Source organism: Elephas maximus, chromosome 5 (assembly GCF_024166365.1).
Source record: "Elephas maximus indicus isolate mEleMax1 chromosome 5, mEleMax1 primary haplotype, whole genome shotgun sequence".
NCBI lineage: Eukaryota > Metazoa > Chordata > Mammalia > Proboscidea > Elephantidae > Elephas > Elephas maximus.
The window spans coordinates 78541968-78565425 of NC_064823.1; the positions used below are offsets into that span (position 1 = coordinate 78541968).

The following is a 23458-nucleotide window of genomic DNA, read 5'->3' on the forward strand; positions in this document are numbered from 1 at the left end:
ACTCGTTTTCTCCCAACACACATTTTAAACTTGCATGGTCCAGAAAAGCAAACATACCAGGTAAGAAAGGTCTAGTAGGATATCGCTACCAAAGTAAGAGATAAGAAACCATACAGGACTCTCACAAACTCCTTGTACCCAGGACAGACAGCACCCAAGTATCCAGGACTGGTGCCATCCTTGGGGCAGAATTTGAAAGGCAGCACCTTCCCAAATTCTCTTTCACATTAGTACATTACACCATTGCTGAGAGTCCTACCACTGGGGTCATTCCTCTGGGCTACACAACAGAAATGGGAGCACTTAACCTTGTTATGGATTGAAATCCTAACTCCTATTATTAAATTAAAAAAAAAAAATCTTTTTTTTTTTTATACCCTGGTGGTGTAGTGGTTAAGGCTACGGTTGCTAACCAAAAGGTTGGCAGTTCGAATCCACCGGGCGCTCCTTGGAAACCCTATAAGGCAGTTTTACTCTGTCCTATAGGGTTGCTATGAGTCAGAATCGACTCAACAGCAATAGGTTTTTATACTTGTGGAAAGGAGCCCTGGTAGCGTAACAAGTTAAATGCTTGGCTGCTAACCAAGAAGTTGGTGATTCGAGCCTACCCAGTGGCTGCGTGGGAGAAAGACCTGGTGGCGTGCTCCCATAAAGGTTACAGTTAGAAAACCCTGCAGGGCAGTTCTACGCTGTCACTTGGGTTGCTATGAGACACAAATCAACTTGAGGGTACCTAACAACAACATACTTGTGGGTGCAATCCTGTTTGGAAATGGGGTTTTCTTTGCTATGTTAATTAGATCACACCCAAGTAAGGTGGGTTTCATATCTAATCACTTCTGAGTTTTAAAAGAGCAGATTAAACACAGAGGTACACATACTCAGGGAAAGACCACGTGAGGACTGATCACAAGCCAAGGAACTCCAAGGAATGCCTGGGGCTACTGACTAGGAAGGAATACACAAGGCTGAGACCCTGATTTGAACTTTAAGCCTCTAGAACTGTAAAAAAAATCAATTTCTGTTCTTTAAAGCTACTCATCTGTGGTACTTGTGGTATAGCAGCACTAGGTAACCAAAACAGTTCTCATGTATCAGATTGCACCAATCATGTTTCCAAGAAAGAAAGGGTTGGGTGAGGAAGGGAAACTATGCTCGAACTCTCACCATCAACACATTATCATGGATTAGTTTTTCCTATTAGCAAGTTTCCACCTAAGATTAGCCTTTCCACTATCAAGGATCCATTTTACGATTTCTTCTCCACGCACCCTATGTTTTGAAGATTCTGTCTGACAATCTATATATTTATTACAAAACATTAACTCCTTTTTTTCCCCATTTTCACTCATTATGAAAGATGTGACTTCTGACCAGCATAAGATAACCAGACCATAGTGTCAATAATAATTTTAGTCACAAATAAAGCAAAGTGGTATTTTGGAATTTCTCTGCAACTTTAATGTGAATTATAAGTGTCTTAAAAAATATATAAATATTAAAAATACTAGAAAATACTGAAATAGGAGGGCTCAGAAAGAATCTATTTATGGACAATCCATCTGTTTTAGAAGGCTCGGAGAACCCCATTCCAATGTGTGTGTGGGGGGTTGGGGAATTCAGTTGATCTTTAATAAAATCAGGCCCAGGAAGCAGGCAGAAGCTACTTTATTAAACTGGTGGTAGGGATATTATTTAGCAAGGAATATGTTTTTAGAATAAAAATATTCACATGATAATGATTACAGCTAATGTTTATCAAGAGCTCACTATATGCCTGGTGCTGTTAACGCATTTTACGTGAACTGGTTTAACCCTTACAACCACTAGATGATAGAGGTACCACCATTATGTCCATTTTACAGACAAGAAAACTGAGGTTCAGAAAGACTAAGTAACTCGATCAATGTCAAGTTCAAGAGTTTGCCTTTTAACCAATTAAAGTGCTATAAAAGGCAGAACTGGGAGGGTGGATCAAAAGCTAGAATGTCATCATTCTGTTCCCAGTAGATTTCAACACACTACATACTTGCTTTTTTAATTGTTTAACTGCGCTTTTGATGAACCTCCTCAAAACCAGGTTGTTGTTGTTTGGTGCTGTCGAGTCAATTCCGACTCATAACAATACCATGTGACAGAGCAGAACTGCCCCATAGGGTTTTCTTGACTGTAATCTTTATGGAAGCAAATCACCAGGTCTTTCTCCTACGGAGTGGCTGGGTGGGCTTGAACCGCCCATGCTTTTGTTAGCAGCCAAGCACTTGACCATTGCATTACCAAGGATCCTTCAAGACCAGGTTAGTAGGCACCATATTCGTATGGAGTTACATTTTGTAAAACTTCTTTTTGTCCTTGGTTCCTGAGTGGCTCTATGTTCTCCTTCCTCATCTTGCAAACTGAAGTTTTTAGTTAGGATGTTAGTAACAGTTCGTGATGATTACAATGGTTAAGAGTTCATTTAGAAAACCTTTAGCAGCGTAATAAAAATATTAATTTGAGAGCTCAATCAAACAGCAAAAGCATCCATTATTCTGTAATAGTAACTTAAGGTGTCCCTGGGTGGTGTAAATGGTTAAACACTGGACTACGAACCAAAAGGTTGGTGGTTTGACCCACATGGTGGTACCTTGGAAGAAAGGCCTGGCAATCTGCTCCCAAAAGGTCACAGCCATGAAAACCCTACAGCGGGCAGTCTACTCTGAAACACACAGGGTCGCCATGAGTCTAAATTGACTTCATGGCAATTTTTCTTTTTTTTTTTTTTAATGGTAGGTTAGGAATTGACCAAGGAGAGAAGGCTTTAGAATATTTGCATGAGAAAGCCAGCATTGTGGAAGGTACCTACCGGAAAAATACAGCTATGACACCTTAATACAAACTCTTGTCTCAGGACATTCTAAATCTGTGGGCTGCCCGAGTACTTGCTGTGTACCTAAGGGCAACATATGACAAGGAACCATGGGTCCAAAGAGTTGTTGTTTGCTGTTGTTGTTAAACTGGTAAGATATTAGGTCCTTTCATTTGGGTGAAATAGCAGAACATAAGTCTGCACAGAAATAGCCAAAATTTCCAAACAAAGGAAATATTACTGCAACATAGATTGTTTCCTCTTCTAAAACAATGGGAGGGAAGGGTGAGTAGAGTTTCAACAAATAGAATATAAAAGACCTAAGACACCAGCCATTTTTTCATCTTTAAGGATAATACACTGCAACCGCAAAGGTCTTCTCCTTTATTCAAAACACTCTGGTAAACCGACAGCCCACTTGTAACCACTGATAACTGACCTACAGTTTTGTAGAAAAGAGTAGACCTGATTGCTTGTTTGAGTGTGTGTGTGCTTGTATGTGTAAAAGATAGAGCACAGATAAAACTTTGTGATAAGAATGTTTACAACTGTATGCCACTGAACTGTACACTTAAAAATGGTTAAAGTGGCAAATTTTACGTTCTATATATATTTTATATATATTCTGGAAACCCTGGTGGTGTAGTGGTTAAGTGCTACAGCTGCCAATCAAAGGATTGGCAGTTCGAATCCGCCAGGCTCTCCTTGGAAACTCTATGGGGCAGTTCTACTCTGTCCTATAAGGTCGCTATGAGTCGGAATCGACTCGACAGCACTGGGTTTTTTTATGTATATTTCACCACAATAAAACAAAACTTAAGAAAATGATTACAATTGGAAATCTGAGTTCCTGGGTGGCACATACCGTTAAGTGCTTGACTACCAGCCTAAATAAAGCTTGGTGGTTCAAACTCACCTCGAGGTACCTTGGAAGACAGCCCTAGCCATCTGTTTCCAAACGGTCACAGTTTTGAAAACCCCATGGAGCAGTTCTACTCAACTAGAGTCAGAGTCAACTAGATGGCAACTAACAGCAACAACAACAAATGGCCTCTCGCCATTTCGTTCTATTGTACGTGGGGTCGCTATGAGTCAGAATAGACTCAACAGTACCTGACAATAACTAACACAAAGCTTTGCAGCAGCACGCCTTCCACCCACGCTGTATCAAGACAGGACACGTCACCGTAAGTGCTTTTCTTTAAGCTTCTCTTCTCCCTTATAAAATATAATGTATGTTCATGGTTAAGAAGAAATCAAAGAATACAGAAGGTGATACATGGCAAAGTAACGGTGTCCTTGCTCACAGTTCCACGTTTCCAGAAAGTTTGCCTATACATATAGTCTTTATGTATGTATTTTTTCTTTCTTTTAAATAAACTGGATTGTTCTGTACACGCTATTATAAAACTTGATTTTTTTTTCATTTGTTAATATAATCTGGAACATTTTCTTATGTCAGTACATAAAGAGCTGATCCATTTTTCCCCAGTCTTTTTAATGATCATGCACTATTCCATTTTATAACTTACTAATTTCATACCCTAAAGATGTCCATTTATGTTGTCTGCATATTTCCATTAATAAAAATGAATGCCCTTATGCCCATATTTTCTCAATATTATGCAAGAATATCTATATGATACATACCCCAAAGTGGAATTACTAGGCATGTGCATTTAAACATGGATAGATATTGCCAAAATGACACCCAAAAGTGTATCAAATTTAATCTCCCATGAACAGAGTATGAGCCTTCCTGTCTGCCTCACATCCTCTACAACATTGGTCTGAATGTTTATTTTCACCTTTGCCAATTTCTTAGGTAGAAAATGGTTTCTTGTTGTGCTGTTAACTTTTCTTTAACTCTCAGTGAGGTGTAGCATCTTTTCAAATGTTTATTAGGCATTTATCATTTTTTTTCACGTCCAATTCATGTCCTTTGCAAATTTCTCCATCGAGTTCATTTTTCTTATTCATTTATTCGAGTCATTTGTTTGTTAAGGAAGTAAGTCTGACGTGCTGCAAATATTTTCCCCCTGTGGGTTGTCTACTGAGGCTGCTAATAGTGTGGTTTGCTGTCATAAGTTATAAATTTCTATGTTAATTAAATAAAAATAGATCAATATTTTTCTCTTACGCTTTTGGTTTTGTGATTTGACTGTAAGTATCTTTCTCATCCAAGATTAGCTTTTAAATTCACCCGTATCTCCTGTCATTTCTGTATTTTATCCACCTAAAATTTACTGTAAAAAGGATTCCAGGGCTCTTTTATATGTGATAGGTGCTCGATAAATGTAGTGAACAGAGAGACACACATCCATTTCCTGAGACAATATATTTTTTTAATGTGACAAGGACCCTTTGTGTCAGACTGGCAACTGGTAACACTTTGACTTGATTCAAAGAAGCTACAGTTTTATGAAGGCTTGATTTTTACTCACCCAGATGGAGGCCATGATATCCCACCTTGCCTTGAGTTGAAATCACACTAACCTATTAAAAGAAAAAAAAAAAAAAGATTACTAAAAGGAATAAATCTGTGACTCAGAGCACAGTAACCTCAGTCCAAACCACTAATCTTTAATTCAGAAAACAGAAGCACGTATTAAAAAAATATACTGAATCTGAATCTACATTTTAACAAGATCCCTAGGTGATTCTTATATATAATAAATTTTGAGAACCACTGCTGTTAGTGGTTCTCAGAATTGGTCCCTAACCAGTAGCATTAGCATCATCTGGAAACTTGTTAGAAGTACAAATTCTCAGCAGGGGTTCAAACCAGACGGAACCAGTTCGAAGTCCCAGTTCAAATCCACCCAGAAACGCCTTGGAAGAAAGGCCTGAATATCTACTTCTGAAAAATCAGCCACTGAAAGCCCCATGGAGCACAACTCTACTCTGACAAACTTGGGGTCACCATGAGCAGTAATCAACTCAAAGGCGAGTGGTTACACTGGTTATATACCATATACCAGGGACTGCACTAGATTTGTGAGTGTTTGTTACGGATTGAATTGTGTCCCCCTAAAATATGTGTTCTAATTCCTAACCTCTATGCCTATGGTTATAATCCCATTTGATAATGGGTTGCCTTTGTTATGTTAATGAGGAATGATAAGTGTCAGGTGTATCTTGAGTCAATCTTTTTTAAGATATAAAGGAGATTAAACAAGCCAGCAGAGAGAGCAATGGGGTAACATCGATGCCAAGCCACATGGAGGATCTCCAAGAAGCCAGAAAGCAGAAGCTGAAGAGACAAAGACCTTCCTGCAGAGTGGACAGAGAAAGCCTTCCCTTCCAACCGACACTCTGAATTCAGACTTCTAGCCTCCTAAATTGTGAGAAAACAAGTTTCTGTTTGTTAAAGTCATGCACTTGTGATATTTCTGTCATAGCGGTACTAGATAACTAACACAGGGTTCAAAGACAAAGAAGAAAAAAAATCTTTCCACTTAAAGAGTTTACAAATAACCTTCCTAGAAAGCGAATTTTCAACTTATTTAAAATCCTGTAGAACTACGTTGATTACTGACTTCTTTTAACCACGGCAAACTACCACCCTAGGGAACAACAACAACAAAAAAACCACAAAGGAAATTGCTCCCCAACCCTCACCCCCAACCAGTGCAAATTTTAGCTGGCTTCAATGTGATCCATTTCCTTGTGCTTTGATTCTGAAATCTCCATTTACATTTTACAAGGCTCCAACCCTGTGGCCTAGTATACACAGACATTTGTGCTCTCTGAGGAGGCAGTCCAGTCCTGGCTTAGGGTACAGAGGTGAAAAGGACAGTTCTTAGATGAAGCCGTGACTGGGAAAGCAAGCATACTTTCCATAAGTACATATTATTCAAACATGCTGGCTTACCTCCAGGGTTGATTTAGAAAAACAAGTTGCCCCCACATATCCTGGGAACAAAATATTTAAAAAATTCATGGACAGCCTCACAGCAAAGTTCAACAGGAAATTACATCACTGGTCCTAGGAAAGATTTAGGCCTAATTTTCTCAGGCTCTCTGTAGCCTAGGACAGCTAGCTCTCTACTTCCAGTCTAACACCACGACCCTCTCTTTACACAGTGTATACAAGGTTACTACTTTTGCCTCTTCAAGGAAGACAAAATTTTTGCAGCCTCAATTTTCTCATCTGTAAAAAGGGAGAGAGGAGGGCTGTTTCTTGCATCAAATGAGAAAATATGCCTAACAATATCAGCTGGTATTTTTAGTTTTTACTATGTGTCAGGTAATATGGAGCCCTGTTGGTAGAGTTGGTAAGCACTCAGCTACTAACCAAAAGGTTGGCGGAAGAAAGATGTGGCAGTCGGCTTCCATGAAGATTTATAGCCTTGGACCCATGTGCATATATAGATTTGGCTGTGGATATTTCTACACACATATTTGCATGTGCTGCATGTATATTCATACATATAATAGAGTACTCAGGGGCACAGTCATGGAAACAGCCTAGATATTTCCAAACACCTGAAGAGACTGAGTTACAGGGCTTGAGGTTAAGGACCATAGTCTCAGGGGACATCTAGGTCAACTGGCATAACATAGTTCATAAAGAAGGCATTCCACAGTGATTAATCTGTGAAACATTTCATAACATGGAGGAATCTGGAAGGCATTATGCTGAGTGAAACTAGTCAGTTGCAAAAGGACAACTATTGTATAAGACCACTATTATAAGAGCTGGAGAAATAGTTTAAACAGAGAAGAGAATATTCCTTGATGGTTACAAGAGGGGGGAGGGAAGGAGGGTGGGAGATGGGTATTCACTAATTAGATAGTAGGTAAGAACTACTTTAGGTGATGGGAAAGACAACACACAATACAGGCGAGGTCAGCACAACTAGACTAAACCAAAAGCAAAGAAATTTCCTGAATAAACTGAATGCTTCAAAGGCCAGCATAGCAGGGGCAGGGGGTTGGGGACCATGGGTTCAGGGGACATCTAAGTCAATTGGCATAATAAAATCTATTAAGAAAATATTCTGCATCCCACTTTGGAGAGTGGCGTCTGGGGTCTTAAACGCTAGCAAGCAGCCATCTAAGATGCATCAACGGGTCTCAACCCACCTGGAGCAAAGGAGAACGAAGAACACCAAAGATACAAGGTAATTATGAGCCCAAGAGACAGAAAAGGGCCACATAAACCAGAGACTACATCACTACATCAGCCTGAGACCAGAAGAACTAGATGGTGCCCAGCTACAACTGATGACTGCCCTGACGGGGAACACAACAGAGAACCCCTGAGGGAACAGGAAAGCAGTGGGATGCAGACCCTAAATTCTTGTAAAAAGACCAGACTTAATGGTCTGACTGAGACTACCGAGAAGGACCCTGGTGGTCATGGCCCCCAGACTGTCTGTTGACCCAGGACAGAAATCATTCCCAAAGCCAACTCTTCAGACATGGATTGTACTGGACAATGGGTTGGAGAGGGATGCTGGTAAGGAGTGAGCTTCTTGCATCAGGTGGACACTCGAGACTATGTTGGCATCTCCTGCCTGGAGGGGAGATGAGAGCTTAAAGGGGTTAGAAGCTGACAAAATGGACAGGAAAAGAGAGAGTGCAGGGAAGGAGTGGGCAGTCTCATTAGGGGGAGAGCAGCTGGGAGTATGTAGCAAGGTGTATATAAGTTTTTGCGTGAGAGACTGACTTGATTTGTAAACTTTCACTTAAAGCACAATAAAAATTAAAATTAAAAAAAAAAAAAGAAAGAAAGCAGTCCACATCCTACTTTGGTGAGCAGCATCTGGGGTCTTAAAAGCTTGCGAGTGGCCATCTAAGATACAATTATTGGTCTCTTTCCATTCAGAACAAAGGAAAGTGAAGAAAACCAGACTCAAGCAAACAATTAGTCCAAAGGACTAATGGACCACAAGAAACACAGCCTCCACCAGCCTGAGACCAGAACTAGATGGTGCCCCGCTATCACTTCCAACCACTCTGACCAAAATCACAATAGAAGGTCCCAGTTAGAGTGGGGGGGGGAAATGTAGAACAAAATTCAAATTCATAAAGAAAGACTAGATTTACTGGTCTGAGAGAGACTGGAGGAATGCACAAGACTATAGCCCTTAGACACCCTTCTAACTTGGAACTGAAGCCTTTCCTGGCGGTCATCTTTCAGCCAAATAATAGACAGGCCTATAAATCAACAGTAACCGTAAATGCAAATTTTAGAATTGAAGTACTAACATCTGAAGTAGGTGGCTTCAGACCTAAAATTAAAAACTCCATTCTGAATTAAACTCAGAATTTCATTTCTACTCTTCTAAAAACACATTTGGCTCTTTTTTTCAAAGTTTTACTGCCTGAAAAACAAAAGCAAGCCCAGTGCCTGTTAAGAATGTTTATGCAGCTGGCTCTAGAGAAGGCACCTTACTGATATGTTAAATAAAGTTAGAACCTATAAATAACTTTATAGCCAAAGATAAGTAGATGTCAAGCTTTATCACCGTTCTCACTCTCAAATTAATTTTCACTCATTGAGATTTTTCTACAGCAACCTGCTAGGTCTTTGTAAATTGGTAACTAGGTAGAAACTAAGTTTGTTAGAATACGGCGGCAGATTGCTGCTGTATAAGACTAAAGTTTTGACCATAACATAAGAAAGCAGAGGTTTGGGCTTTAACTTATGTAAATACATTTGCTGTCATAACTAGTTTCAGGGAATTTCCCAGGCAGATGCCTGGGATCTATCTCATTTCCCTTTAGCTCAATGAGCAAGGCTTACATTTCATAAGACTTTAGATTTAGAGCTGACTTAATCTTTACTCTTTTTAAGGACTCCCATTAGGTTGACTGCCTGCAATGCATCACTAAACTGCCACATCAAGAATGTTTATACATTTCACTTTAGAAATATTGCCTTAGTCAAACTGTATTAAGAATGAGTTTGTACTAGACTAGAAATTAATGTTAGGAAAGTTTGTAGTTTAATCACCCCTTGTAATTTTTCCTTCCTTCCTTTGAAATTGCTTTGAACTCACTGCATTTATTTACTCTGCCTGTTAAATACCTCATTGTTCTGCCTGCAAAGCACAACACATGTTGCAGTTGGTTTGAATGCCATGTGTTCTCCTGTAGAATGAAAATATTCTTTCAATAGAATTTTTGATTTAATATCTATCACCATCAGTCCAGTATTTCCACTAGGACAACACACATGGGAAAAGTTCTTCTTAGAAAAATCATGTACATGAGACCAAAAGGACACCATATGCCCAAAAGCAAATATAAGCAGGCAGGAAGGGGCAGGAAAATCAGATGAATGGGAATGTGGAACTCAGGGTGGTAATGGGAAGAGCGCTAACACATTGAAGGTATTACAGCCAATGTCACAGAATAATCTGTGAATAAACTATTGAATGGGAAATTAATTTGCTCTGTAAACTTTCACCTAAAGCACAATTAAGAAAAAAAAAAAAAGATTTATAGCCTTAGAAACCCTATAGGGCAGTTTAACTCTGTACTGTAGGGTTGGTATGAGTTGGAATCAACTCGACATCAATGGGTTTGGTTTGGGTTTTGGCCTGATAATATAAAAAGCACTATAAGTTCAACTCCATAAAGCTAGGGATTTACGTCATGTTTGTTCACTGAGGCATAGTGTTGCTGTTTGCCATCTAGTCATGCCAACTCATAAAAACCTGCTCCTGTTGCCATCAAGTTGCTTCCAAATCAGAGGGACCCTACAGCACAGAGTAGAACTGCCCCACAGGGTTTCCAAGGCTGTAAATCTTTACAGAAGCAGACTGGTACATCTTTCTCCCATGGAGCAGCTGGTGGATTCAAACCGCTGACCTTTCTGTTAGCAGCTGAGTGCTTAACCACTGTGTAACCATAGCAACCCTACATGACAGAGTAGAAATGCCCCATAGGATTTCCTAGGTTGTGATCTTTACAGAAGCAGATCTCAAGGTCTTTTTTCCCACAGAGTGGCTAGCAGGTTCGAACCTCGGACCTTTAGGTTAGTAGCCAAGCACTATACCCATTGTGCCACCAGGGCTCCTTTGGGGCACAGTAAATGTTGAAAAAACACTCATTGAATGAATTATTTAATATAAGGCTCAGGATAATCCACTGAGTTAGGTTTCATTAATAGCATCTCCATTTGCATAAGAAGCAGCTGCGGTACCAAGAGGTACGGTAATGTTCCATGGTCACACAGCTAGCGAGTGGACCCCCACTGAACCTAGGCAGCCAGACTCTAAAGGTATGAACTTAACCTTCATGCTTCTGCCTTCCAAAGCTCCAGGTCCTGTACCTACCTGAAGCTGGTACTCAATATGTATAGGTCAAATATACATTGTAATTATTAACAATTATTACTGTCTTCTACGTGTCTGTGTCTTATATACGTATGTGCAATGTTGAAGTTGTCAAGGATTTCATTTTACTTGGATCCATAATAACACCCATGGAAGGAGCAGTAAAGAAATCAAACAACTTAATGCACTGGGGAAGTGTACTGCAAAAGACCTCTTTAAAATGTTAAAAAGCATATATGTCACTTTGAAGACTAAGGTGAGCCTGGCCTAAGCTATGGTATTTTCAACTGCCTCATATGCATGTGAAAGCTGGGCAATGAATAAGGGAGACCAAAGAAGAAGAATTGATAACCTTTGAATTGCAGTGTTAGTGAACTATACTGAATATACCATGAACTGCCAGGAGGACGAACAAATCTGTCTTGGAAGAATACAACCAGAATGCTTCTAGAAGCAATGATGGCAAGACTTTGTTTCACATACTCTGGACATGTTACCAGGTGGAACCAGTTTCTGGAGAAGCACATCCTATTTGGTAGAGGGTCAGTGAAAGAGAGGAAGACCCTCAATTAGATGGATTGACAGAGAGGCTGCAATGATGGGCTCAAGCACAGCAAGCATTGTGAGGATGGCGCAACACTGGGTAGTGTTTGGTTCTGTTATACAAAGGGTCGCTATGAGTCGGAACGGACTCAACAACACATAACAACATCACTACCCTATCAACTAATTTTTAAAAGAAGTAAAGAATTAATCCACAGTGGAGGCCAGACGGGAGTCCCTGGGTGGCCCAAACGTTAAGTGTTTGACAACTAACCAGATGGTTGGTGGTTTGAACCCACCCAAAGGTCCTGGGAAGAAAGGCCTGATGATCTGCTTATGAAAGGTCACAGCTTGAAAACCCTACACAGCCAGTTCTGCTCTGCACACATGGGGCTGCCATGCATAGGGGTTTTTTTGGAGGCACATGGGGTTGTCACGAATCAGAATTGACTAATTGAAGTGTTTGGTGTTGGGGTTTACCTGGAGGCCAGATAACCTAAACTTTAAAACACCCATGTTCTCAAAGGGATTAAAGCACCTACATAATTTCTTTTTACTTCCTCCTCCAACCCTATTTCTACACATACTTTCCCATAGCAACACACAGGTCTGGGAACAAGGTTCTGTTTTTTTTGCATCTCTAAGTTCCCTTCCTGGTCTGTCTGAAGTTTTCCTCAGGAAAGCCAAATTATCTTTGCTGAATAACGTTTTAATGGTTTTTTTTTTTGTTTGCTTTTTGATGAAGTTGATGAAAACAGTTGTAAATGTAGAATTGGGCACAAATCCTTCGAGAAAGATTTTAGTCCAGGCTGTGCAACTTCTTATCAGCAGCCTGAGGGGCCTCCGGGCAGAACCTTCTGGCCTGGGCAGAAACCACAGTTTCCTGTATGTGGTCTTTTGCATTCCAGTACCCAGGTTCCCCACCTGCTGAGTCTACAGCCAGGGAAAAGATTCAGGACTAGTGAACTGGATTGTTACAGAAGAAGAAAAAGGTGAGTCTTATCAAGGAACTCCCAAGGCCCAATATCTAAATCCATTCTTCAACCTCCTATAAAAATTAAGTAAGATAATATAAATTGCCTACGTGAAAGGGAAATCGTGCTCATAGGATGGGTGGGGCACCAAGTCCTGAGAATGGAACTCGGAACCAGTTCCGCCAGAAGCGCCGGGGACCTGGAGAGCCATTTCGACTCTATTCTTTTCCCAAGAACTTTAGGGTTGAGGGCGCCAAGATGGCCAACTGAATCTCAAACGCTGCTAATTGTGATGAAAAAATAAAGGACCCAGGGTGCCAAGGCAGTTGGGTGCTTGGGGCCCGCCACGGACCATAGCTGGGTGACTCCACTCCCCTCGGCCGCCGTTTCCTCAACTCCGAAATGGAAGAGAGCGGCTCTCTGTCCGCCGAGGTCCTACGCCTCTGCCCCGCACAGCTGGAGCGGTACCCGGCGCGGCTCTCGGGGCGCGGCTCCAGCCCAGCGGTACCCCAGGGACGGAGTTGCACTCCAAGCCTCGGGGCAGCGCGGGGACACCGGGCGGGGCTGCCCGGGGTGAGGCTGAACTTACCCTAAAACGCCGCCGCGGGAACCCGTACGCGGAAGAACCGGGAGCGAAGGTGTGTGCTCACACGCTGGGGCTGCGCGTTTACTCCCGGCGGGCGACGGCGACCGCACCCCTTCCTCCGCCCCTCCCCTGGCTTCCAGGCGCCACCTGACCAGCCGGTGCCCCGGGAAAACGGAAGCCGCGCCCCTCTGCCCTGGGGCCCCGGCATTGCACACTGGCGCCCTGGCCCTCCAGGCATCCTCACGTTACTACCCGTTTTCTCGGAATTTGAAATTCTCCCTCACTTCCCCTTAAGTTCCTCCAATTTACTGCAACGCTTATTTTCTTCTAGGCGCTGTAGATTCAAAGATTAGAAAGTCCTCAACTCCAAGGAACTCACAGCCTGGTACAGATAGCTGACACCTAACACAGATAATAATCAATAACATTTATCTGGGATTTACTGGGTGCCAAGCACTGTACTAGATCCTTTTTTTTTTTCTTTTTTTTAGATAATATTGTGTTTTAGGTGAAAGTTCACACAGCAAATTCGGTTCCCCTTTAACAATTTCTGTGGGAGAAAGACATGGCAGTCTGTTTCCCTAAAGATCTAGGGACTTGGAAACCCTATGCGGACAGTTCTACTCTGACCTGTAGGGTTGCTATGAGTCGAAATCTTCTCGGACAATGAATTTGGCTTGGCTTTGGCTAACAACTTTTATACAAACTGTTCCATGCCATTGGTTACAATTTTTACAATGTGTCAGCATTCTCATTATTTCATTCTGTTCAGTTTCCATCCATCTAACTTCCCTCACCCTTCTTGCCTTCCCATCTTTGCTTTATGGTAAGTGTTGACTGACAAAGTTAATCGTTTAGGTGAGCATATATCGGGGGTGATATTAGACAATTTTATAGCCAACCTATTATTCGGCTTTGCCTGAAAGGTGACTTGCAGAAATAGCTTCATTTCCAAGTTCGAAGGGTATTTTAGGGCGATAGTCTCAGTGGTTCCTCTAGTTTCTATAGGTCCAGTAGTTCTGGCCTTTTTTAGGAATTTGAGTTTTGTTCTACATTTTTCTCCCATTCTATCCAGGACCTTCTATTGTGTCCCTTTTCAGAACAGTTGGTAGTGGTAGGCTGGCACTGTCCAGCTCTTCTGGTCTTGGGTTAGAATAAGCTATATAGTTCATGCGGGCTATTAGTCCTGTGGACTAATTTCTTCTTAGGGCCTTTGATTTCCTTCATTTTCTTTTGTTCCATATGAGTAGAGACCAATAGTTGTATCTCAGATGGACACTCGCCAGCATTTAAGACCCCGAACGCTACCCACCAAACTAGAATGTAGAACATTATCTTTGTGAACTATGTTATACCAATTGACTAAGCTGTCCCGCGAGACTATGGTCCCAAGCCTTTTAACCCAGCAAATCAATCCCACATGTAGTTCAAATATGTCCTGGAAACCTCCGTAACTGTGCCGTCTATGTGGTTTGTTACATATGTGGACAGGGACGGATTACCCGATAAGCAAGGTAAGCATGTGCTTAGGGCATCAATAAAACAGGGGCACCAGTTGTCCAAAGCAAAGACCCATAGATGCCAAGCAGACAGGGCACAAGAAAAAGTGAGCACCCCAGTGGAAGGGAACTGTCAGGGCACTAAATGAAACTGATTCCATTTTATAAATTTTGTATAACAATTATATTTTCCTTTTCATTTTGGACTAATCAGGTATAACCTCACATTCAACTCTCTCTCATTGACCACATAAGAAGGCACCAGTGGTACTCTAATCACGTGACTCAGGACGTATCTGGTCCCATCCAAGCAAACCAAAACGTGTCTTCAGATTGAGCATACTCTTGTATTCGTGTCCTGCTCTCTGTGATAGCTCTCACCCCTGTCGGGTATCAGTCCAATGAACTGTGAAGATGCAGCATCAAAGGATGGAGAGTGAGTGCGCAAGGTTTTAAGTATTATTTCAAGACAAAAAACACTCATGGAGATCTGCAAAGGGCTCTCAAACATTGTATGATAAGTGGAATTATTTCTAACTGCCTTGTAAGTACTGTTTTTGACTATTTCAAACCTGAAGAACAAAATTACATGTCCCAAATCAATTTTCTTACTAATATTGAAGTATAATTTTTTTGTGTCCATGTTCAAATTCAGATGTAAATTTTATTTTATAAATTTTACTTGTTTTATAAATTTTATTTATTTTCAATTATTCAAATTTATTTTTTATGGTAGAACTAAATTTAAAAAGTGACAATTTTATATCCAGATAAAATGAAACGGCAACAACTAAATGGAACACAAAAAAACGAAAGCTCACAGAAAATAAAAAGAATTTGTGAATCCCTAAAGACAATTCCAAGATTAACTTCCTTTTTAGAAAGTAATGAATCAGAAGAGACTTCTTCCACTGAACACTTGAGTTTAATGGTGACAAATCATTGTTCTAGTACTGCTAGTGCTGAAATTACTAATAGCAATATGAATATAACAGAATTTGTTCCAAATGCTGCATTCATTCCTTGCTGTAGTAAAAAAAAAAAAAAATGAATAATGGTGTAGAAAATGAAACTGTTTTACAATCTGAAATTGTCACATCTGCAGACCCCATAAATAACAGAAATACAGATCCTGCTTTGTGGAATCATTTTTTCTTCTAATGATGTAAATTATTGAATCAAAAGAGGGCCAAGTGATTATCGACATCATAGTGGACCTGCAGTACCATGGAATGATTTTGTGTGGCCTTTCTCACCATGGTCTTTTACTTCCACTAAATGATGGGTGGGACCATGCTAATAAAGTACGTGGACACTTTACAAGGGAATTAGTTTTGCCATCCCGTTAGGCTTAAAAAGAAAGCCAATTCCAGAACAAAGAGAGAATCCCACCACCAGCAAGGAAGTGGAGCCAAGAGCAGAGTGTGTCCTTTGAACCTAGAATCCTGCACTGAGAAGCTTCTGGAACCAGAAGACAGAGAGAGAGAGAGAGAGAGCTGTAACACAAAGATGGCGAGAAGCAGTGGCAGAGATACTGCGTCAGGAGAGACCGGCAGGAGGTGGCATGGTGGCTTCCCAGCCTACAGAGCAAGAAAGCTGAGTGCCTTTGGGCAGGAGGCTCGCTGGTGGAGTAGGGAACCTCTGGGCAGTTGATGGAGCTGAGTTTGTCAACCCATAGAGCTAGAGCTGAGCACCTCTGACCAAGGCTTACTGGTGGAGTGGGGTGCCTCTGGGTACTTATTGGCAGAGCTAAAAGAGCTCTGTAACACTTATCTGAGAAGGGCAGAGGCCAAGGGCCACAGAGAGGTGTGACCTCTCTGAGAAGAGGCTGTCCTGGTGGAAGAACTGTATCCTGAGTATTTCTGAACCTGAATTTTAACTGTTTACTTCCCTAATAAACCCCATAATCATAAGTATTGTCTGTGAGTTCTGTGTGGCCATTGCAGTAAATTATCGAACCCAGCAGAGAAGTAGCGAGTGCCGTGGGAGGGATGGTTGGTGTCAGAATTGATAAAGATGGCAGAGAGAGGAGGCATGCCTGACCTCCACCTCATAGGAATCAGCCTTGGGCTGTTGATCTTGATTCTCCTTCCCGCTTGTGAGGTTAGAGGAGGTCAGAAGCCGCCCCCATGCAATTTCTATAGGACCGTTTCAAAATTCATGTCAAAAATTTCTGGATGGTAGACAAACAAGGTTCTGTAGCCAGAATATATTTCTCAGTTGCAAAGCTAATGGCGAAAGTTATAAGAGGAAGTAGCTACTGTATTCTACATTAGTGGACTCTGTATATTCTTTTGTTTATAAACTATTCAGTCCTACATCATTTAATTCTCAATTTGCTAAAGATAGATTTAACAATTGGTGCAACTCAAATGTGATTGATAAACACAAAAACAGTTCAATTCACAGTGATTGTATGTTGTCATATTTAAACCAAAGACATGGTTTTGGCTTAATTCATGAAATGGTAACAAATGTTAATGGAGAGTATCTGTATTAGAAAGCCATTTTGCAATGTGTTGTTGCTATCATTATAACAATTGCTGAACATGGACTATCTTTCTGAGGAAGAATTGAAGTTTTTGGGTCTCCACAAAATGGAAATTTGGGGGGTTTCTTGAAAGTGTTGCTCAGCTTGATCCATTTTTGGCAGATTTCATCTCAAAATATGGTAACACAGGACATCATATATTTCTAAAACCACACACGAATTAATAAACTTAATAAGTGATAAAACTCAATCAACAACTTTCAGTGACATAAATATAACTCAATATTTCAGTCTGTAGATTCCACTCTTGGTCTTTCTCATACAGATTAGCTAAGTATTATCTTAAGATATATACTCCAGCGGATGGAAAACCTGCCTAATAATTTATCACATTTACTGGCTTAAAAAGTCATATTGGTGAAGAAATTACAAATCAAGTACTTCACTATTACATGAAGTTTCCAAAACTGATTTTTCTAAGTGCTCAGGCCAGTCCTATGACAATGCTGCCAATATGTCAGGGCATTATAAAAGCAAATTATAAAAGCAACAAAATTTTAGAACGTAATGAATCTGTCATTTTCACTTCATGTGCTGCACATTCACTTAATCTTGTAGGATGGATCACAGTAGATTGTTGTCCAGAAGCATTTGATTTTTTTTCTACTGTTCAGTTACTTTACACATTTTTTGCCACCTCTACTCACCGATGGGAATTTCTTAAAACATTTAGGCAATGATCGAGTATTAAAATGTATTTCTAATACATGTTGGAAGTGCATGCTGTAGGAACAAGTGCTATCCTGGAGTTGTACGATCAGATTCCAGATGCCTTAGACTAATGGATACCAGACACAAAAAGGAGACACCAAAAGAGAAGCTGAAAACATCGTCAACAAAATGCAAACACTAGAGTATACATATGTTGCTTATATGGAATAATATATTGCAGCATTTTCATTGGATGAATCAAGGTCTCCAAGCTTCAGAAGCAAATTTAAAGACATGCGCAGATCTCTACCAGTCATTAACAGAGAGTTTACATAATTTAACGGAAGATTTTGAAAATTTTGAAAACACAACAGACAAATACTGCCAAATACAGATTATCAAGAAGTTCACCATCACAGAAGCATTAGAAAAAAAGAAGTAAATGACAGAAATGCTCCAGAAGTATCACTGAGTGCTAGAAATCAATTTCAAGTAACCATATACTACACCATCATTAACGCAATTGACTCTTGCATGAAAAGAAGGGTGAAAGTGTATGAAGTTCTTTCAAATAGATTTTCTTTCTTAAACAATGTGGATATACCTGACGAAGAATGCATGACGGCATCTTAGAAATTAGTGCAGGCTTATCCTGATGACTTAAATATAAACCCTTACAGAGGTTTATGGAGAAGTGCAACAACTTCATTCTTACATGAGAACTAAGTTTACAGATTCAGACAAATTTTACTCATACAGGCATGTATGATTCCATAATAAAAGATACGATACAATGTATTTTCCAATGTCAAAAATTTTGTTTTATGCATATTCCTAACTTTAATGGTCAAAAAACCGTGAACAGAATGCTCGTTTTTATCCCTAAAGAGACTCAAAAACCCTCAGCATACAACAGTAATTCAAGAAAGACTTGGTTCATTATCCCTGTTATGTATGGGCGTAGATATTGTTTGGCAGCAAACTGTGATGAAATCATTGAAGAATTTGTAAGAGCGAAGAATAGAAAATGTTTTTAATTATAACATGTTAGAGATGAAAGATCTAAAAGTAAAATATAGTAGTTGTAATATTTGTTTTCTGATTACTAAGTTTTCTTTTATGACATCTTTTAAATTGTTCATTTATAATTACAGCATTTATTACAAAACAAGAATCAAAAGTATGAGACATTTAAAGCAAAATTAATGAAAGTCGATTTTTCCTTGTGGGAGATCAAAAGAATTTTACATTGATTGTTGAAATGACTAAGTTCCCTACCCATTTTCTTTGTTGTAGAATATGTGGAATATTCTTTTTGTAGAATAGGTGGTAAAAAAAAAAAACAAACCCAGAGCTGTCGAGTCGATTCCGACTCATAGTGACCCCATAGGACAGAGTAGAACTGCACCATAGAGTTTCCAAGGAGCACCTGGCAAATTCGAACTGCTGATCCTTTGGTGGGCAGCTGTAGCACTCAACCACTACGCCACCAGGGTTTCCAGAATAGGTGGTATATAGTAAAAATCTTAGTACCCCACATCCACAAAAAAATTTATAATTCAGTTAATCTCATTTCACTAAAATGGCATGTGTGAATTTTGCATTCAGTTGCGAATATTACAGTCGCATTAAAAAGAAGGTACATAATGGATAGCTAAGACACACGCACACACACACACACACACACACGATCCAAAAAATAAAAAAACCAAACCCAGTGCCGTCCAGTCGATTCCGACTCACAGCGACCCTATAGGACAGAGTAGAACTGCTCCAAAGAGTTTCCAAGGAGCGCCTGGCAGATTTGAACTGCCAACCCTTTGGTTAGCAGCCCTAGTAGCACTTAACCACCACGCCACCAGGATTTCACACACACATGCACACACACATTTAAATATATATATATACCTATATATCCCCTTCGAATACATGAGAAAGCAGAGGAGGGCACACCAGAAGTTATTAATACTCAGGGCCCTCACATACCTTAATCTGGCCCTGTGTGTGGATACACGTGCAGCACACACAAACGTGTATATACATATGCCTACAGGTACACCTATACATGCATATGCATTTACACCCATGTGGTTTCCTATACACATATGTGCATCCATATCTACCTAAGTAACCACACACATATTTTTTGGCTGTTTTACTGTTTTTGCAAAATTGTATATGTTATAGCATTTATCAAAAATGTCCCTTTTTCTCATGTGCTTCTCTGTGTCTTTATTTACCTTGGTCAAGTTGTGCTGACATCACCCATATTCGGGAGTGCCTTTCCCATCACCAAAAGTAACAAGTGTCTACTGTCTAGAAAGTGATTCCTCCTTCCCTTCCCTCCCATCCCTGATAATCATCGAAGAACTTTGCTTTCTGCGTGTGTGTCTATTCTTGAATTTTTATAATAGTGGGACTATACAATATTTGTCTTTTTGTGATTGACTTATTTCACTGAGCATAATGTCCTCCAGATTCATCTGTGTTATAAGATATCCCACAGATTCCTCGTTATTCTTTATAGTTGTGCAGTATTCCATTGTATGTATGCACCACAATTTGTTTATCCATTTATCCATTGATGGGCACTTAGATTGTTTCCCCTTTTTTTTGCTATTGTGAATAATGCTTCAGTAAACATGGGTGTGCATATACCTAGGATATATACCTAGGAGTAGGATTGCTGGATCATAAGGTATTTTTATTTCTAGCTTTTTGAGGAAATGCCATACAGTTTTCTATAGTGGTTGTACCATTTTACAATACCCCCTGCAACCTCACTAGCATTTATCGTTTTCTGTTTTTTTTTTTTTTATCATTGCTATTTTTGCAGGGGTGAGATTGTACCTCATTATGGTTTTAATTTGCATTGCTCTCATGGCTAATGATCATGAGCATCTTTTCATGTATTTGTTGGGCACTTGAATGTCTTCTTTGGTGAAGTGTCTGTTCATGCCCTTTGCCCATTTTTGAATTGGATTTTTATCTTTTTGTTGTTGAGGTTTTGAAGTTTTCTACAAATTTTAGAGATTAGACCCTTGTGGGATATGTTGTAGCCAAAATTTTTTTCCCCATCTGTGTGTTCTCTTTTTACTCTTTTGGAGAAGTCTTTTGGTAAGCATATATTTTTAATTTTTTGGTGGTCACATTTATCTAGTTCATCTTCTGCTGTTTGTGCATTTTTAATTATCTTTGGTATTCTATTTATGCCATATATAAGGGCCTCTAGCCTTGTCCCTATCTTTTTTTTTCCATGATCTGTATAGTTTTAGGTTTTATATTTAGGTCCTTGATCCATTTTGAGTTAGTTTTTGTGTATGGTGTGGGGTATGGGTCCTGTTTAATTTTTACAAATGGACATCCAGTTTTGCAAGCACCATTTGCTTAAGAGACTGTCTCATCCCCATTTAATGGACTTTGGCCCTTCGTCAAAGATCGGCTGTTTATAAGTGGATGGATTTACACCTGGGTTCTCAATTCTGTTCCATTGGTCTATGTGTCAATCGTTGTACCAGTACCAGGCTGTTTTGACAACTGTGACTGTATAGTGCAACTTCTAGTCTTGTTGATTCTATTGTTTTTCTGTTTTTTATTTCACTTATTTCTGCTCTGATCTTTATTTTTTTTCTTACTTCTGGTGACTGTGGACTTCTTTTGCTGCTCCTTTTCTATTTGCTCGAGTTGTAGGGTTAAGCTATTGATTTTGGTCCTTTCTTCTTCTTTGACGTGTGCATTTATTTCTATAAATTCTTCTCTGAACACTGCTTTTGCTGTGTCCAAAGGTTTTGGTATGCTGTATTTTCATTCTCATTTAATTCTAAGAGCTTTTAATTTCATTTTAAATTTCTTCTGTTACCCAATAGTTTTTAAGTAAGGTGTTATTCAATTTCCATGTATTTATTTTTTTCCTTGTTCTTTCTGTTATTAGTTTCTAGTTTTATAGCAATATGATCAGAGAATATGCTTTGTATTATTTCAATGTTTTTGGATCTATTGAAGCTTTTTTTTGTGGCCTAAAATATGGTCTACTCTGGAGAATGATCCGTGCGTGCTGGAGAAGAAAGTGTACTGTGCTGCTGTTGGATAGTGTGTTCTGTATATGTCTATGAGGTCAAGTTGGTTGATTGTGTTATTTGAATCTCCCATATCTTTGCTGTTTCTTTGTAGTTGTTCTCTCCATCATTGAAAGTGGTATGTTAAAGTCTCCTGCTATTGCTTCGCTCTGGGTCTGTCTACACAATATCTCTGTCTCCTATTGGGGATTCCATGTAGTTTCTTTCCTGTGCTCCTCACCTGGGAACTATGCTCACTTTGTCTCAAAATGACTACGTTGTGCTGAGCCAGCTGGCAGCGCGCCTGCTGTCTGTAAGCCTACTCATTGCTGTTTTCATTCAGTTTTTCCTTCCCTTCAGTTTTTGATCTAATTCCTCAGCCTACTGTTTGCTCTTCTGGGTTCTCAAATTGTCATCTGTATCTGTTTCACTTGGTTTCTCAGTTCTTTGCTGTGGGGGGATGGCATGGTGTGTGTGACTAAGCTGCCATCTTGGGCCTTCTCCCTGTACTGAATCTTAACAGATAGGCACTAATTTAAATCTTACAACAACCCTCTGAGGTTATTATTGCTTGCTCTTGAGTTGATGCTGACTATGACGTTCTGATGCAGGTACTATTATTACTCCCATGTTACAGATGAGGAATCTGAGAGACAGAGAATTTAGGTAACTTAAGCAAAGTCACACAGGCAGAGCTAGATTTAGGAATGCAAGTAATTTCCTATTCCCTCTGCTAAACTTACTGGCTCTCTAATATGAGGATTACAATTGAAGATAAGGAAAGGGAGAAGAGGAATGGGTAAATAGTAAGGTGGAAGAGCATTCTAGGCAGTTTGAACAGCAAAACGAAAATAAATAAACAAACCCATTGTCATCAAGTGGATTCCAACACATAGTGACCCTATAGGACAAAGTAGAACTGCCCCATAGGGTTTCCAAGGCTGTAACCTTTACCAGAGCAGACTGCCATTTTTCTCTTGAGGAGTGGCTGGTGAGTTCAACGCACCAACCTTTCATTTAGCAGCTGAGTGCTTAAGCACTGTACCACGAGAGCTCCTAAAAACAAATCAAGGAAACTAAAATTTAAAGTCCTACTGGTGTCAAGGGAATCACGAGCAGTTGTGTGTTAAGGGAAGGATCGCTGGCGGGGCAGTGGTTAAGCAGTTGGCTGCTAACTGAGAGGTTAGCAGTTCATGGTTTGAACCTACCAGCTGCTCTGAGGAAGAAAGATGTGGCAGTCTGCTCCTATAAAGGTTACAGCCTTAGAAACCCTGTTGTGCAGTTCTACTCTGCCCTATGGGGTCGCTATGAGTCAAAATTGACTTGATGGCAATGGTGTGTGTGTGTGTGTGTGTATGTGTGTGTTGAAGGATGTAGCAGAAGATGATCAAAGTTACCCTTTACTGAGTATGAGATATTGAAGTAAGTGCATGACAACATTACGTCTTTTATGTTCAAGG

The 23458-nt window shown here is 40.0% G+C and overlaps 1 protein-coding gene across 2 annotated transcripts in view; it reads right to left on the bottom strand.

Annotated features, from left to right (window-relative positions):
• ANXA3 (annexin A3) overlaps positions 1-13377 on the bottom strand; it is a 122015-nt gene extending 108638 nt beyond the window's left edge. The window contains exons 1-2 of one of the 2 annotated variants that reach the window (XM_049885931.1): positions 13246-13377; positions 5293-5344 (exon numbers count right to left, since the gene is read on the bottom strand). In XM_049885931.1, coding sequence (XP_049741888.1) covers positions 5293-5307 — 15 coding nt within the window. In that variant the 5' untranslated portion in view covers positions 5308-5344; positions 13246-13377. The remainder of the gene's footprint in view (positions 1-5292; positions 5345-13245) is intronic. The other variant, XM_049885929.1, reaches the window with a different exon arrangement.
• Positions 13378-23458: the final 10081 nt, after the last annotated feature.